Genomic DNA, 20,000 nt, shown 5'->3' with positions numbered 1-20,000 from the left:
AACCTTAGACTAAGAAAAAAGAGATAATACTTATGAAAATTAAACTTGCACTTGTTTCACTTGAAATTAAATTTTACACACTATTTATTTAGCCATAACATTCAATGAATATAATTAACCAGATAACGATACAAATACCTTTCACCTTACTACAGGGCCAGTTACAAAACTTTACACAGTGTCAACACTCATCCTAACACAATAAATTTAAGATCACCTTTGACTTCTTTCGTTACATTTCAACACGCGATTTACTTTGGAGAACAGTATCACTTTGGAGAGGACACTATAGGTACTGAGAGAGAGTGAGGGAAGTACTTTTGCTCTTTCACAGGACTGTTGCTTCTCTACTGCAGCTATGCAGCCCTGAGGATGCATATATAAGATTTAAGTACTTCCAGAGTGTTCCATGTCCAAGGTCTGGAAGCGTGGTGGGTTGGCCTAAGGGCGTAAGGTTGCCAAAGATACACTCACAGACGCGTACCCTCGCAACAGGGAGACTAACTCTCTCAGTTAGCTCCCCCCCCCCCCCCCCCCCTGCCTTTTGTCCTCAAAATAGAAAAAAAATAGAAAATTTAACACTAAGATTTTTCGTAATCTTCCAAAACACGGGGCCAAATATAAGAACTGCGTATTTTCTCTCAAACATGACGCAATACCCCATAAATATATAAAATCACATTACATAAGTCCTTGTTTCTCTCTGGTATGGTCACATAACACTCTCAAAGAGATTACGTAAGACTTCGTAACAAAAATACATGAAATAAAAAGTTAATTCTTAAAAATGACGTAAATCTACATGAGAGGAACCCATCTTAAGAGCTGGCTATTCACCTCTGCAATGCACATTTGAAAACTAATAAAACACATGAATAAACTACTGTATTTACTCTACATTAGACCAGCTTCGTGAGAATATATGTACAGTTTACATGTATGTATGTATATATATATATATATATATATATATATATATATATATATATATATATATATATATATATATATATATATATATATAAATCTAAATATATATATATATAAATATAAAAAAATACAATTATATGTATATATATATGTACATATATATAGCTTTATATATATATATATATATATATATATATATATATATATATATATGCATATAAATATATACAAATATATGTGTACATATACATACACACACACACACATATATATATATATATATATATATATATATATATATATATATATATATATATATATATATATATATATATAGATAGATATATATAATTTTTTATACTAATATAATGATAACCATACAGAAAGGGGGGCGTGGAAGGTGCTGAAAACATCACGGAGGCCTTCGTCAGGGTCAGCACACGTCATTCTGCACCTAGTTGCAATGTATTAATTTCTGTTGCCACCATACCCACAAAATTGAGATGACAATCTCGATATAATGTTAGACAATAATGTGGAGTAGATGCTTCAATGAATTTTCCTAATTAGGTCTGTGTCCCGAACTCTGGTGGTTTCGGTTTCACATTGATCATAAACCTAGTTCATTAATTATATTAAAAAAGGAGTGTGTTATCGGCCTTTAAGTAGTTAGTAGCCCTTTCGGGAGATGACATAACTGCTATGTATTTCAGGAGGTGTGGGTACTCTTTTTATTCAAAATCTATCAAGCCAATCGATTGCTATTCATGTCTTTTGAAATTTCAGTGTTCAATCACAGATTCTTGTCGCCCTCCTCGTGAGTATCAGGACATAGTTAAACCTCGCCCGTCGAGATTTAGGAATTCATTCGGATGAAGAGAAATCAAGCACACTAAGTTACTGACTACCGATGAATATATACAGTACGGGACTAAACAATACGGAACATAGCAAAGAGAAGATGGCCTAGCAATTGATTTAATGACGGATGAAGATTTCATAGTAGTAAAACTCGCTTAACTTTTTTTAAAAATGTAAGGAAGAATGCTCTATAAGTACTGCTTGGAAAAATTTAATAATTTTACTGATTCACAAAAAAGGAGACATAAAAGACCTTAAAAATTACAGTCCAATCAGTTTGCTCTCAGTAATGTATAAACTAGTGACGTAGAATACATTAGGCTGAATAGAAAGACAGCTAGAATTTAATCAAATAAGAGAGCAGGCAGGCATTAGGAGTAGGTATTAAAAACTGACCATCTCCATGTAATTAAACAGCTAATGAAAAAATCTTCAGAGTAGGATAAACTACTATATATATGACATTTATGAGAAATGTTTTACTATAACTTCAGCAATAATGAAATCTATTCATAGATAAGGAATAGATGAATCTTATGTTGAAACACATAGAGATATTTATACAGGAAGTACAGCTATCCCAAAACTACATAAAGATAGTGAAAAAATTCTGATTGAGAAAGGTGTTAGACATAGAGGCCCTATCTCTTCTTAATTATTCACAGCCTGCCTAGAAGTTTTTAAGAATTTTCATTAGGAAGATATAGTAATTTATATTAATTGGTAATCATATGGCATAGTTCTGTTCAGTGAATGATGGAAGGAATTGCAAAAGATGATATATAGAAAGCAAAAATGTATGAATGTAAACTAATATTTGTAAAACTAAGATAATGTTTAATGAAAATACAGAAACAAAAAACAGGGGGTTATGGGCGAACCTCTAGAGTCTAGAGAGTGCTAATAAATATATTGTAGGTACTTAAAACAAACAGGAATAGTTTCTCCAAGATATGAGAATTAAATTAAAAATTGAAATTAAAAGGATAAACATGGGATGGAGAACTTTTCGTAAACAAATGAGATTATGAAAAGCAAAAGGTTTTCTATAAGGAAAAGTATTAAATCAGAAGTTCCTAACAATTTAATTAGCCTATGCATTATAAACTTAGACCCTCACTAAAGCCTTAGAACAAAAGCTAATCACAATTCACGGAGCCATAGAAAATTATAGTATTTTTTACTTTAGTTTGAACATTCTCCAATTTAAATTGACAATCTTCATAACAAAATGACAAATACATACACATTTTGGACAGTTTCCAATTTCAATTTCACATATTGCATAACAGATTGACAGAGCTGACAACAAATGAGGCTTCCAGGATCCTAATGATAATTAGATAAAAAGTAATAACAATTGTTCGTTTCGTAATAGACAATTTAGGTTTTAAGATTGACAAATGCATTTGTGTTTGACATTTCATCACAATTATCATCGTTAGTCTTAGCAACCTGACAGGTATTTTGTATTATAGCCTCTGTGAGGCAACTTTGTAACGTGATGTAGAAGGAGACATTCAGTACCATACTGTCTTGACTACGCATCATATAGATTTTTTATATCCAGCACTTACAGCTCGAAGAGGCCGAGGAATTGTCGTACCATTTGTGACATTAACTGCAACTGCATGATAGAGAAGTATGGTAACGATGAAGACTTCTTAACGACATCCAAAGAACTTGGGGTCAATCAGAGAGTAGCGTACCCAAACATTAAGAGGTGTCAACATCAAGATGAAGGTCAAGCAAGAGAAGTTAGAACCTCATGATGAAAAATTGAAGGTAAACAGTGAGTCTATAGATTTTATGGTGTGGCTGTTAGAAAGTACACTAACCTTGATTTTAAGGGAATTAAATCAAACATTGCGAGATGAATTTACCAGAGAACTTCGTGTATCTGATTCCACGGTTGCAAGAGCCTTAGAATGTGATTTCAATTGTGTGAAAACGTAACACAGGAGAGAAACTCCGAACGTGTCGAGGATACAAGTCTAACGTACGCACATGGCATGTACCCAAGACATTTGCAGGAAGATAGGATATACATTGACAAAATGGGATATAATTCATACACAAGGAGGACTTATGGAAGAGCATCTATGGTGCAATCACAACCTAGAAAGGTTGGCTGACAGAGAGGTGGTAACATCACATTGCTTTCTGCGAATTATGATGGAGCTCGACTAGTTTATTTTTAGATTCACACACATGGTGTTACCAAGGAGAAGTTTGATTATTTTGTATTCAACTTGGATATTATCCTCAATGAATTCAATCCAATTATCATCATGTATAATGCTCGGTGCCATAGTCATATTGCTGATAGCTTCCCTACGAGATCTTTTAAATATCTACCGCCATTCTCTCTTTTCCTTAATCCAATTGAGAACTGCTTTTGAAAGGTGGAGGCATGACTTAAAATGTTGCTTAATGATGTAGCACGTATCTGTAATGCATAGCAAGCTCACCAACAAAGGATGACCTTACAAGGTTATCAATAAAATATTCTGCTCAGTCATTTGAAAAACTGTTGTAATTGTGGTCACTCTAGAACTAAGTGCTTTATTATATGAACACAGTAACACTTATATTATGAAATACATTAATCGTCAGGATATTTGGAATCAGTTTAGCAATATGCAATAAACAGTAATCGTTGTAAATTATCGTGTTATTTAACATTAGATACCTGTATTATGTTAAAATCATTTTGCTCTGATACACTCTATTATAGAATTTATGATGAATGTCAAATAAAATGTATAATTTGTCAAGTAAATTGCATTTTGTCAAAATCCTTTCGATGTTTCTCAGTATACATTTCTACATTATCAAAGTTTCGGAGACTGTCAAAGAATTATGGAGAGTATTATTTTGACATTGGGGAGTGTCTTTCATATATGCAGATTTTCATAGATTCATAGCATGTCAAAGTGCCTTGAAGATCGTCCAATCTGAAAGAATGGACTTTCATTTAAAATTCCACTTCGTCAAACTTTAAAGAGATTATCATTTACTTATTGAAACTGTTCAGAGTAAAATTCGCAGTACTGGGATAATGGGATTAACACCAAGACACAGAACAATGACAACAATGACATGAGAGAAAACTAAAGTAGAGAATATTTTAACGAATAAAAAAAAGAAAGGGTACGTGGGCTGGACGTATAATGAAAAGTACAGATAATAGATGAAAAGGGAAAAAATAGCATAATGGGTCCTTATAGATTACTAAAGAAGCAGCGGAAGGAAGAAAATACGATGGATTGACGTACCAAGAAATTCTGTGGTTATAAATTGTCATAAAAAGAGCATAAGCAGTTTGCACTGGAATAACATGTATGATGCATTTTTCCGACAGTGGACTATTAACGGTTGATGATGATGTGTGTGCATATATATATATATATATATATATATATATATATATATATATATATATATATATATATATATACATGTTATATGTATATATGTATATATATATATTTATTTATATATGTGTATATATATATATATATATATATATATATATGTATATATATATATATATATATATTTATATGTATATATGCATATATATATATATATATATATATATATATATATATATATATATACATATACATATATATATATATATATATATATATATATATATATATATATATATATATATATATATATATATATATACATGTTATATGTATATATGTATATATATTTATTTATATATATATATATACATGTTATATGTATATATGTATATATATTTATATATATATATATATATATATATATATATATATATATATATATATATATATATGTATATATGCATATATATATATATATATATATATATATATATATATATATATATATATATATATATATATATATATATATATATATATATATATATATATATATATATGCATATATATATATATATATATATATATATATATATATATATATATATATATATATATATATATATATATATATATATATATATATATATGTACATACACATATGTATATATGGATATATATATATATATATATATATATATATATATATATATATATATATATATATATATATATATATATATATATATATACGTATATATATATATATATATATATAGTAGGTTGGCCAGGGCACCAGCCACCCGTTGAGATACTACCGCTAGAGAATTATGGGGTCTTTTGACTGGCCAGACAGTACTACATTGGATCCTCCTCTCTGGTTACGGTTCATTTTCCCTTTGCCTACATACACACTGAATAGTCTGGCATATTCTTTACATATTCTCCTCTATCCTCATACACCTGACAACACAGATTACCAAACAATTCTTCATCACCCAAGGGGTTACTGCACTGTAATTGTTCAGTGCCACTTTCCTCTTGGTAAGGGTAGAAGAGACTCTTTAGCTATGGTAAGCAGCTCTTCTAGGAGAAGGACACTCCAAAATCAAACCACTGTTCTCTAGTCTTGGGTAGTGCCATAGCCTCTGTACCATGGCCTTTCACTGTCTTGGGTTAGAGTTCTCTTGCTTGAGGGTACACTCGAGCACACTCTCCTATCTTATTTCTCTTCCTTTTGTTTTGTTAAAGTTTTTATAGTTTATATAGGAGATATTTATTGTTGTTACTCTTCTTAGAATATTTTATTTTCCTTTTTTCCTTTCCGCACTGAGCTATTTTCCCTGTTGGAGCCCCTGGGCTTATAGCATACTGCTTTTCCAACTAGGGTTGTAGCTTAGTAAGTAATAATAATAATAATATATATATATATATATATATATATATATATATATATATATATATATATATATATATATATATATATATATATATATATTAAGCCATCTGTATTCTTAATCCTCTTTTTATCCTTGATACTATAAGTATCGTTCAAAGTCTCTATCCCCAGTTTATTTACTTTATTTCTATTGATCAATGCTTCCACGTAAAGCATTTGTAACACATTTAAGAACATATCTGTTGAAGAAATTAACTTTTATAACTACTGCATTTGCATGTATGAAAGCACATTATGTTTTGAAAAGTATTGAAGCTTTGAAGTCTCCTCTTTTTTTAATATATCTGTCTTCTTAGCAAGTGAGAACAACCCAAGCTAAATTGCGTATATTTCTATCTAATATTAATAACGTTGTTCCGTTGTTTTTAGTCTTCATATTCAAATATTTCTGAACTATTTATTTGATATCTGTCCATATGCTGTAAATCAACTAATTGATTAATACCAATTATTCTTTTTTTTTTTTTTTCCAGCTCTGGGAACTTTCGATAAGAGAGGTAAAACTGACAGACGCAGGTCTCTATGAATGCCAGTTAGCAACCTATCCGTTCACGTCATACTTCTTCACCCTGAAAGTCGTAGGTAAGTAGCTACTTCAAAGTGAAGTTTGGCCAAGAAAAGTTTTAACCAGGTGACGTCTTTGTTCAATTTCTCATATTTTAATTAGTTTTCTCATATTCGCACGGTATTAGATATATTGTTAATGAAGAGTAGATTCTCTTAGTTACTATTGTTTATATAGCTGTATCTATTTACTTAGACATTTTCTTGATACTAATACATTTAGATAGTTTCATGGCTGTCAATAACTCTATAAACCATCATGTGAGATTTATATTTTTTGAGGAAACTTCTTATATGAAAAAAAAAAATGTAAGGAAAATATCAATATATAGATAAGGATCTCTATACGTGGATTTCTTCAATATTTATCATTACTTATGTAACATATTGTTAACTCTGTTAGTGGAAAGATTCGTCCTGAAAGAATCTGCAGGCAGTCAGTAATATAATTATCAATTAAAATGTTCAACAAGATTACCAGAAGACGTTATAGATTTATCAAAGTCGGGTATCTTTTCATCTTTAATCACACACGTCTAAGAAAGAATTTTCATGATCACTATCGCAGAGATAGTGTTCATGAAAATTTCTCTTTTCTTCTATTAAATGGAAGAAAGAGAAAAATGAATAAGGTTATCCATACACATAATCTAAATGTATTTCAAGTGAATCTTTCAGACGAGAGGGTAGTTATAGAGAAAACTTGAGCTCTGATAATATTCAGTTCCCTGTCTAGATTATTTTGAAGGGATTGCATTGGAGCCTGTTTGGCGTAGGGAAAAATGACAATATTGCATATTACACCTCATGGAACCCATATGAATAACCCAGCAATCATTTCTGACGAGGCGAAAGAGCCAAAACGATTGTAACAGCCAGAAGATGATAACAGATGACCATTTTATATAAAAAAAACACAAGATTTAGTTGCGGAGCAAACAAGAAAATGCACAACGCTTACAGCAAATAAAAAACTTCACTCAACTCTGATTTCCTTTAAACCTGTCGATCCTGATAGGTACTTTACTTGATTAAATAATAGCCCTTCGAAGAGTCAAGCTGAAATATGAAATAAAGAAGAAAATTGAATGTATATACATTGAATTATTTCTGATGAGGCACTCAGCTTCCCTAGAGGTAAAGCTAAGCTGAGGAAGCTGGCAGGAGATTACAGTAGGTGGCCGTTCTCACTAATGTTGAACTGCCTAAATTAAAGCAACTTGGAATTAAGATTAGAATTTGCTTATTCTAGGCAACTGATGAATAGTTATGTATATTTTCCTGATATACATGAATATATTAGATATATAACCTCAAAATCTATACTCCTGACTAGGACAATGAGGCAGTTTATCTCACAGATTATTCAAGGATTATGTGAAATCATATATTGGTATTTTAATAGAATCCTGAAGATTGTCGAGGAGTTTCTGTTCCGTTCATACCTCTAGCTTTATTTATTATGATCCAAAAAAGTCCGAACAACAAAAAAAAAAATGTTAAACTAACGTTCCTGCAGAATTCACCTTTACTCACCCTTATTTGAAAGGCCATGTCATGATATTCAATGCAATTTTCTGAAACCACATATCCTATGAGACTATATCATGGAAAGAAGTTCTACATATAACACTGCAAATGCAAAATTAGACCAAGATTTAAAACATTGCAATTCAGGGAGATCTGGGTGATTTTATGAACAAAATTCGAGTGTTTAGAATGGTTTTATAGTTTAAGAAAGTTCTTTACCAACCTTTTTATTCCCCTTTTGCTTGATCTTTTCACTGTTTTTTATTCATCTCCTACTCAGCCTTTAGTGAGAGCATCTATTCTCATTTATTATATCGGGACGAAGTGATTTCGGGAAGTATGATAATACTTATAAATTAGTTGTAATAATAATTCGTATAAATAACTAATATGAATATAGTAGGAGGTGGTATATGTTACTTTGAAAACAACATATACACATGAATTCTATTTAGTATCAACTTGAATTATATGAGGCAAACATTCTGGTTGACATTGTAATGATAACCAGAGTTACCCTACATGTGCACCCTTCTAATAAGTAATCGCTAAAGCTCTCTGTGACTAGATTAGAAGGGAAAGCTATTTTTAAAAGAAATCAAGGTATTTTTATTTATTTACGTATAAAGATAAACATCTTTTACTGGTAATATCATTTGGATATTTCAAAGTATTATTCCTCAATCTGAATTAAAGTGAATGTTTTTTTGATTAACTGCAGTATACAATCCCATTTCTAGTTCTTATTATTAGCATTTGATATATATATATATATATATATATATATATATATATATATATATATATATATATATATATATATATATATATATATATATATATAAACATTGTGTGTGTGTTTATGTGTATATATACATGTAAAGAAACACACCCGCATATAAATATATGATTGTATATATATATATATATATATATATATATATATATATATATATATATATATATATATATATATATATATATATATATGGATAAATATCAACACAACATCGTGTTCAAATAGAAATAAATTTCTACCTCATACTTGGGATCGAACGCTAGCCCCTTCTAATGAAAGGCCAGGTAAAAACCAACCATGCCACGAGAGGCCATAAAAGGAAATCCGAACCTGACGCTAATCTAGCTGTCCGAGGATTTACCTGGCGAGACATCAGTCTCTTACCAGCGAGTTTTACCCGATTTCCCCGGGCCACCACGTGACACAATTGGTAGTAATTCATTCAAATTACCCCTAATGAGTCAATATGGATGAATATCAACACAACATCGTGTTCAAATAGAAATAAATTTCTACCTCATACTTGGTATCGAACGCTAGCCCCTTCTAATGAAAGGCCAGGTCGAAACCAACCATGCCACGAGAGGCCATAAAAGGAAATCCGAACCTGACGCTAATCTAGCTGTCCGAGGATTTACCTGGCGAGACATCAGCCTCTTACCAGCGAGTTTTACCCGATTTCCCCGGCCCACCACGTGACACAATTGGTAGTAATTCATTCAAATTACCCCTAATGAGTCAATATGGATAAATATCAACACAACATCGTGTTCAAATAGAAATAAATTTCTACCTCATACTTGGCATCGAATGCTAGCCCCTTCTAATGAAAGGCCAGGTCGAAACCAACCATGCCCCGAGAGGCCATAAAAGGAAATCCGAACCTGACGCTAATCTAGCTGTCCGAGGATTTACCTGGCGAGACATCAGTCTCTTACCAGCGAGTTTTACCCGATTTCCCCGGCCCACCACGTGACACAATTGGTGGTAATTCATTAAAATTACCCCTAATGAGTCAATATGGATAAATATCAACACAACATTGTGTTCAAATAGAAATAAATTTCTACCTCAGACTTGGGATCGAACGCTAGCCCCTTCTAATGAAAGGCCAGGTCGAAACCAACCATGCCACGAGAGGCCATAAAAGGAAATCCGAAGCTGATGCTAATCTAGCTGTCATAGGATTTACCTGGCGAGACATCAGTCTCTTACCAGCGAGTTTTACCCGATTTCCCCCGGCCCACCACGTGACACAATTGGTAGTAATTCATTCAAATTACCCCTAATGAGTCAATATGGATAAATATCAACACAACATCGTGTTCAAATAGAAATAAATTTCTACCTCATACTTGGGATCGAACGCTAGCCCCTTCTAATGAAAGGCCAGGTCGAAACCAACCATGCCACGAGAGGCCATAAAAGGAAATCCGAACCTGACGCTAATCTAGCTGTCCGAGGTGGGCCGGGGAAATCGGGTAAAACTCGCTGGTAAGAGACTGATGTCTCGCCAGGTAAATCCTCTGACAGCTAGATTAGCGTCAGGTTCGTATTTCCTTTTATGGCCTCTCGTGGCATGGTTGGTTTCGACCTGGCCTTTCATTAGAAGGGGCTAGCGTTTGATCCCAAGTATGAGGTAGAAATTTATTTCTATTTGAACACGATGTTGTGTTGATATTTATCCATATTGACTCATTAGGGGTAATTTGAATGAATTACTACCAATTGTGTCACGTGGTGGGCCGGGGAAATCGTGTAAAACTCGCTGGTAAGAGACTGATGTCTCGCCAGGTAAATCCTCGGACAGCTAGATTAGCGTCAGGTTCGGATTTCCTTTTATGGCCTCTCGTGGCATGGTTGGTTTCGACCTGGCCTTTCATTAGAAGGGGCAAGCGTTCGATCCCAAGTATGAGGTAGAAATTTACTTCTATTTGAACACGATGTTGTGTTGATATTTATCCATATTGACTCATTAGGGGTAATTTGAATGAATTACTGCCAATTGTGTCACGTGGTGGGCATGGGAAATCGGGTAAAACTCGCTGGTAAGAGACTGATGTCTCGCCAGGTAAATCCTCGGACAGCTAGATTAGCTTCAGGTTCGGATTTCCTTTTACGGCCTCTCGTGGCATGGTTGGTTTCGACCTGGCCTTTCATTAGAAGGGGCTAGCGTTCGATCCCAAGTATGAGGTAGAAATTTATTTCTATTTGAACACGATGTTGTGTTGATATTTATCCATATTGACTCATTAGGGGTAATTTGAATGAATTACTACCAATTGTGTCACGTGGTGGGCCGGGGAAATCGGGTAAAACTCGCTGGTAAGAGACTGATGTCTCGCCAGGTAAATCCTCGGACAGCTAGATTAGCGTCAGGTTCGGATTTCCTTTTATGGCCTCTCGGGGCATGGTTGGTTTCGACCTGGCCTTTCATTAGAAGGGGCTAGCGTTCGATCCCAAGTATGAGGTAGAAATTTATTTCTATTTGAACACGATGTTGTGTTGATATTTATCCATATTGACTCATTAGGGGTAATTTGAATGAATTACTACCAATTGTGTCACGTGGTGGGCCGGGGAAATCGGGTAAAACTCGCTGGTAAGAGACTGATGTCTCGCCAGGTAAATCCTCGGACAGCTAGATTAGCGTCAGGTTCGGATTTCCTTTTATGGCCACTCGTGGCATGGTTGGTTTCGACCTGGCCTTTCATTAGAAGGGGCTAGCGTTCGATCCCAAGTATGAGGTAGAAATTTATTTCTATTTGAACACGATGTTGTGTTGATATTTATCCATATTGACTAATTAGGGGTAATTTGAATGAATTACTACCAATTGTGTCACGAGGTGGGCCGGGGAAATCGGGTAAAACTCGCTGATAAGAGACTGATGTCTCATCAGGTAAATCCTCGGACTGCTAGATTAGCGTCAGGTTCGGATTTCCTTTTATGGCCTCTCGTAGCATGGTTGGTTTCGACCTGGCCTTTCATTAGAAGGGGCTAGCGTTCGATCCCAAGTATGAGGTAGAAATTTATTTCTATTTGAACACGATGTTGTGTTGATATTTATCCATATTGACTCATTAGGGGTAATTTGAATGAATTACTACCAATTGTGTCACGTGGTGGGCCGGGGAAATCGGGTAAAACTCGCTGGTAAGAGACTGATGTCTCGCCAGGTAAATCCTCGGACAGCTAGATTAGCGTCAGGTTCGGATTTCCTTTTATGGCCTCTCGTGGCATGGTTGGTTTTTACCTGGCCTTTCATTAGAAGGGGCTAGCGTTCGATCCCAAGTATGAGGTAGAAATTTATTTCTATTTGAACACGATGTTGTGTTGATATTTATCCATATTGACTCATTAGGGGTAATTTGAATGAATTACTACCAATTGTGTCACATGGTGGGCCGGGGAAATCGGGTAAAACTTGCTGGTAAGAGACTGATGTCTCGCCAGGTAAATCCTCGGACAGCTAGATTAGCGTCAGGTTCGGATTTCCTTTTATGGCCTCTCGTGGCATGGTTGGTTTCGACCTGGCCTTTCATTAGAAGGGGCTAGCGTTCGATCCCAAGTATGAGGTAGAAATTTATTTCTATTTGAACACGATGTTGTGTTGATATTTATCCATATTGACTCATTAGGGGTAATTTGAATGAATTACTACCAATTGTGTCACGTGGTGGGCCGAGGAAATCGGGTAAAACTCGCTGGTAAGAGACTGATGTCTCGCCAGGTAAATACTCGGACAGCTAGATTAGCGTCATGTTCGGATTTCCTGTTATGGCCTCCCGTGGCAAGGTTGGTTTCGTCCTGGCCTTTCATTAGAAGGGGCTAGCGTTCGATCCCAAGTATGAGGTAGAAATTTATATATATATATATATATATATATATATATATATATATATATATATATATATATATATATATATATATATATATATATATATATATATATATGTATATATATATATAGATAGATAGATATATAGATAGATAGATATATCAAATGCTAATAATAAGAAATAGAAATGGGATTGTATACTGCAGTTAATCAAAACAACATTCAATTTATTCTGATTGAGGAATGATAGTTTGAAATATGCAAATGATATTACCAGTAAAAGATGTTTACCGTTATATGTAAATAAAAAAAAAATAGCTTGATTTCTTTTGAAACAAAGGGTCTCAGATTACGCTAGTCGTCTCTACCTTGGACTTTTAACTCAACTCAACACGTTTAAATGTGCAAAATATATCACACACACACACACACACACACACACACACACATATATATATATATATATATATATATATATATATATATATATATATATATATATATATATATATATATATATATATATACATATATATATATATGTATATATATATATATATTTATATATATATATATATATATATATATATATATATATATATATATATATATATATATATATATATATATGTGTGTGTGTGTGTGTGTGTGTGTGTGTCTGTGTGTGAGTGCATATATAAATATATATTTATGTGTTTGTTTGTGTGAGTGTATTTCTACCCCAGACTTCAACTTTCTTTACCATCTGTTTTTCAGAAGCAAGAGCGGTGATCCACGGAGGTCCCGAAGTCCACATTCACACTGGAAACCGATTACGTCTTCACTGTTCGGTGCAACAGGCAACCGAACCTCCGGTCTTTATCTTTTGGTTCCACAATAACAGCATGGTTAACTACGAGGCAAAGCGGCCTCTAGAGGTCATTGTCAGCCATCATTATTCCAGCACCCTCGTCATTAACAACGTCACGTGGTGCGATGCTGGATCGTATACTTGCGAACCTTACAATGCGGTTCCGTCGAACATAACTGTTCATGTTGTGGAAGGTGAGTTTTCAAGAATAGCTTCTTATGGTGCCCTTTTGTCATTTATACAGTCCTGGGGATATTATCTACCTTTTAGATATCATAAAACTCATTTTATCTTTAGAATACATCATAAAGCAGTCTTTTTTTTTTCTTCTTTCGAACTTAGAAAATGTAAAAAAAAAAAAAAAAAAAAAAAAAAAAATAACGAATGCCCTAATTCAAATTTAATCATATTTCAATCAGTTCGATATCTGCCCATCTTTCATTAACTAATTCTTTTCTAACCCCAGGTAAAAAGTGTACAAAATAGATTAATGAATCTTTATACGATATAAAAATTATTTTCTATTTCGACGAAGACGTTCACAGGCCTAATGTATGGGCCATCGTTCCATGATTTAAAGAAGTCTCCAGAACCATTAAATTCTTCATTGACTTCACCAGAGACATTAATATCGTGAAAATTAGCTACATTTTTTCATATTAATTTGTAGTTATCCACATGAGCTATAACCCTCAATATTTTGGTTATCTTTCATTGCTTCCATGTTTCAATCCACATCATGGTAAATGATATTTCGGTTATTAAGAAGACTTTTGAATCACGCACACACATACACACATGTATAAATATCTATATATATATATATATATATATATATATATATATATATATATATATATATATATATATATGTATATATACAGTATATATATATATATATATATATATATATATATATATATATATATATATATATATATATATATATATATATATATATATATGTGTGTGTGTGTGTGTGTGTGTGTGTGTGTGTGTATGTGTGTGTGTAAGTGTGTGTGTTTGCACAATGATTAGAGTATTATGATTCCAAGTTTGATTTAAGGTTGAAACATCATTGATATTCACTTATGGTAGCCATATGGTAATACTATGTGTGCATATATATATATATATATATATATATATATGTATATATATATATATATATATATATATATATATATATATATATATATATATATATATATATATATATATATATATATATATATATATATATATATATATGTATACATATATATTCATATATATATATATATATATATATATATATATATATATATATATATATATATATATATATATATATATATGTATATATATAATTAAATATATAATTAAATATATATATATATATATATATATATATATATATATATATATATATATATATATATATATATATATATATATATATATATATATATATAAAACACATTATCACACATTAAGTATGTTAGTTTGTATGTTACATCTTTAAGTAAAGTCAGTTAAGTTAACTTTAAAATGGTTTATTCTTTAAAAACAACCGTGTTAACATCTCCATCACAGGAGTATAGCTGGTTTGGTCGGATGACCATTCCATATAATGTATTGATAAGAACTGGCTAAAATATCGATATCACAGATATCGTATAGTTAGTTATCTCAGCATTTAAACACATTATGTAAACTAAACATTTGTATAGGAAGACACCTGCATCCGGTGGCGACACAACTCTTTCTCACGGTTCGTATTTGTGTTTATTCTTCATAAAAATGTTACATTGCTGAGATATGGTATTCGCATCCTCCTATGACCTGACTACAGCACTTCTCATACTAGCTTCTACTTCACAATGACCTATTACGTCATTTTTTTAAACATGTAATATATGATTATTACATAAGCTCGGCCAGCTATCTCAATTTAAAAAAAAAAAAAAATTTAACAACATGTCAAAATATGTTTACTAGGAGTGTGACTGGATATATGTATAATTCTTTGTTTAACTTTAGCCATAAGCAAATGAGGATGAATGTTCAAATAGGTACATTAAAAAAAATAATAAAAATAATGCATATGAACATATATTACCAAAGCAAAGAAAAAATGCATGATAAATACAGATCACATATATGGTACATTGCTAGCAAATGATTATATGGTACCAAAAAAAAAAATACTGATATACATATGATTCGGTAACTTTGTTAAAGAATAATTGTTACCTTTGTCAGAAATATAGATTATTATATTATAATACGGTAATTAATAAAAATATATGTTACCTTGGTAAAGATACAATTTTAGTGCACAAACACGAATTCCTGGTACGTACACGTACCACGGTTTCGTACATATATATATATATATATATATATATATATATATATATATATATATATATATATATATATATATATATATATATATATATATATATATATATAAATATATATATATATATATATATATATATATATATATATATATATATATATATATATATATATATATATATATATAGGTCTTATATATTTTATTAGATGCCCATAGATTCTGTTTTTTTTTTTTTTTTTTTAACTTTCCGGCTTGTATATTTTATTAAATGCCGAAAAAAATTATTCATTTTTAAATGTTTTTTAAATGTTTTTTAAAAATGCAAATGTTGTATAGTCTCTTCAATTACATATTACTAGCTTACTAACTGCTTTTCGTACACAACACTTTTCCATGACAATTTTACTCCTTTGAGCGAATGGAAGGGCCACTTTCAAACGGCTTTAAATTGAATTAAATAAGGATTTTTGTCTGGACATGGCAAAACATTCTGTTTCAGCTGCAAACTATTGTACTTTAACCTACGCCAAACAAATATGTTTACGGCGATAAACATCATCACCGTCTCAACTGTTCCTGCTAGTAGTATGGGGTGAAGAAATTCTTTATAAGTCCGTGACGGGTGGTCCATCTCGGTCAATTTCATCAACCGCTTGGCTACCTGTTTGTTGGATGGGAGAGGTAAAGATGGAACCGTTGTTGACCACGTGAAGTTTGCGAAGTAGGCTCGTTCTCTGATGATGGTCTTGATACCTTGCACCATGGAATTAGGGGATGTCCCGATACAACCATCTGCTGCAACGAAGATTTGGGAATAGGACGTGGATCCGTCCGGGCATGATACATTGAAGCCGGCCTTGTCGTATCGTATCCACAAGCCGTTGTTCAGTCTGCAATTGTACTCATTATCGTCAAAGGGATAAAGCTTATCCAGACAATTTTCACTTGTATGGGAGAGAGCACCGTCTAGCACTATACCTAACTCGCATGAATCCATTAAGTTTCTATGGAATTCAAATGAGTCAGCTGTACACATTTTCTATCCATTGCATCTGCACAGTGAGTTAATTGATTTAAGTCTTTAATGACCGTATATGTTTCCTTGTCTGGGGAAATCAATACGTGTCCTGTCAAACTGGATATTACTGGATTTGAGTGATTCCTTAGTTCTGACATAATCAATTCATCTTCATGAGTCAAGAACTTAATTTTCTTATTTTGATTACTAATCTTAAGACGATTGGAAATTCCTAAACCTAAACTTGCAATAGACCCAAAGATGTTTAGTGCAGCAAAAATAAACGGGTTACGTTTCTCAATATTTTCGAGTCCTACAGTCCACATCAAAAGGTCACGAGCCAAAGATTCTGTCTCGTAAGTCTTATTTTGCAAGTCATCAGATAGCATCTCTGCAACTTTTAGTGTCGATCCAAGCAAACTCTCTGCATTCAAAGGAAAATGTCTTCTATGCAATTCATCTAATGAGACAGCAAACCTTGAAATGGCACTTTTTAAGCTAGTGACGTCATTCTCCGGGAGAAAAATTGCTTGCATTCGCACTTCCACAACTACGTTACTTGATGAAATAAAAACGTCTTCTTGTCTTTCAACTATAGTGCCATATTTAAAATCTATACTTTTAGTTTGAGAGCTCATCCCACACGAGAAAAATGTCTGAGCGAACAATATCACTCCCAACAACAAGAAATTCATCTTGGAAACCTGTAACGAGAAAAATATATGTAATTACTCCTGTATTAAGAAGAAAACTATTAACATACAAATAAAAATCCTTCCCTCACTTCTTTCCCTCTTATTTTAATTTCTTATGTGAGCCAATGGTACAATTCTCTCATCAGTGGGTTGGGATACGTTTTGAACTCTAAACCTATTGGCTGTTAATGTTTCCAAAATGTTAAATGGGCCTTCAAACTTAGGTGTTAGTTTATAATTGAGTCCTTTACGTACATTTACCTGTATGTATACATTATCACCCACGGTATATGTTTTAGTTGGCTTCGCTATTTTATTATGATTCCTTTTCATTATGATTTGTGATTCTTCTAAATTCTTTCGAAGGATATCAGAACGACTTTTACTTGCATTTATACATTCTTTTAAAGGATTTGATAGATTAGTTGTAGGCGTTAATACATGGAAAGGCGTTCTAACTGGGGTACCATACAATGCTTCGTGCGGTGACATTTTAATTGATATATGATATGAATGATTCAGAGTACTCAGTACCGCAGGTATTGCAATATCCCAGTTGGGGTCTGATCCCCCTAGTGTTACTCTTAATATATTTAAAACCTTCCTATTTGCTCTTTCCATTAGCCCATTCGACTCTGGGTGATATATCATGGTATTTATTTTCTTTATGCTAAGGAATTCACACAATGAGGTAAGAAAGTGATTATTAAATTCTCCACCCGAGTCTGAGATTATCATGTGTGGAATTCCATGTTTACAAATGTAACACTCGTAAAACCTCCTAGCGCATTCAATCACAGTTTTAGTTTTAAGCGCTATTAGTTCTGTATATCGAGTTAAAGCATATACAATTACTAAGAGGTGCTTATTTCCTCTGTCTGACTCGTGAAATCCTGTTAACAAATCTAAATGTATTCTTTCAAAGGGTTGATAGGGCACAGGATAAGCTCCTAGGCTGACAGGTGTTTTCGTATGCCCTTTGTTTTCCTGACATGTGTGACAATTAGCTATGTGTTTTTTTATATCTGTAAGCATCGTATGCCAATAAAACAATTATTTGGCTTTCTGTGACATTATTGAGAACCCCGGGTGTCCCTCCAATGGATTTGCATGCAACCAATTCAGGACAGTGGAAATAAGCGAGATTGGTACCACTACCTGGTCGTTAGTTACATGTGGTGTATTGCGGGTTTTCCTTGTCACGGTCCTACACAGAATATTATCTTTGATTATATAATTCTGCTGCTTATACTTTATATATCCCTTTTCCTTATGATTGCCTTTCAAAGCATTTATAATTGTTTCTATTTTCTGATCTTTTCTTTGCTCAGTCTGTAATAATTCAGCACTCCAGCCCAAATCTTCTTGTTCAGATATCGTTTTAACAATAGGCATGGAAGTTAATATATCTATTAATTCAGCTAAAGGCTCTGTACAAGATGACACCGGGTTGCGTGATAATGCATCAGCAATGATATTTGCTTTCCCAGGTAAATACCCGATTCTTGCGCCAAAGTTTTGAATGCTCAAATGCCACCGAGTTCGTTTGGTGCTGTGGTTGAAGCCTTTAAAGAATTCGGTTAGTGGTTCATGATCAGTAAGAACCTTAACGGGATAACCGTATATTGTGAACATAAATGCACTAGTGAATTAACAATAGCTAGTCCTTCCTTGTCTACTACTGCAATGAATGGGAAAATGTACTTAGTTTATATGGTGTTGTGT

General features: G+C 32.6%; 1 protein-coding gene across 1 annotated transcript in view; it reads left to right on the top strand.

Annotated features, from left to right (window-relative positions):
* Positions 1 to 3,528: 3,528 nt before the first annotated feature.
* LOC137628534 (uncharacterized) overlaps positions 3,529 to 20,000 on the top strand; it is a 27,324-nt gene continuing 10,852 nt past the window's right edge. Inside the window, exons 1-4 of the mRNA XM_068359685.1 lie at positions 3,529 to 3,576; positions 3,753 to 3,917; positions 7,105 to 7,213; positions 14,122 to 14,409. Coding sequence (XP_068215786.1) covers positions 3,529 to 3,576; positions 3,753 to 3,917; positions 7,105 to 7,213; positions 14,122 to 14,409 — 610 coding nt within the window. The remainder of the gene's footprint in view (positions 3,577 to 3,752; positions 3,918 to 7,104; positions 7,214 to 14,121; positions 14,410 to 20,000) is intronic.

Source organism: Palaemon carinicauda, chromosome 36, assembly GCF_036898095.1.
Source record: "Palaemon carinicauda isolate YSFRI2023 chromosome 36, ASM3689809v2, whole genome shotgun sequence".
Classification (NCBI taxonomy): domain Eukaryota; kingdom Metazoa; phylum Arthropoda; class Malacostraca; order Decapoda; family Palaemonidae; genus Palaemon; species Palaemon carinicauda.
This window is presented reverse-complemented; position numbering and strand designations above follow the sequence as displayed.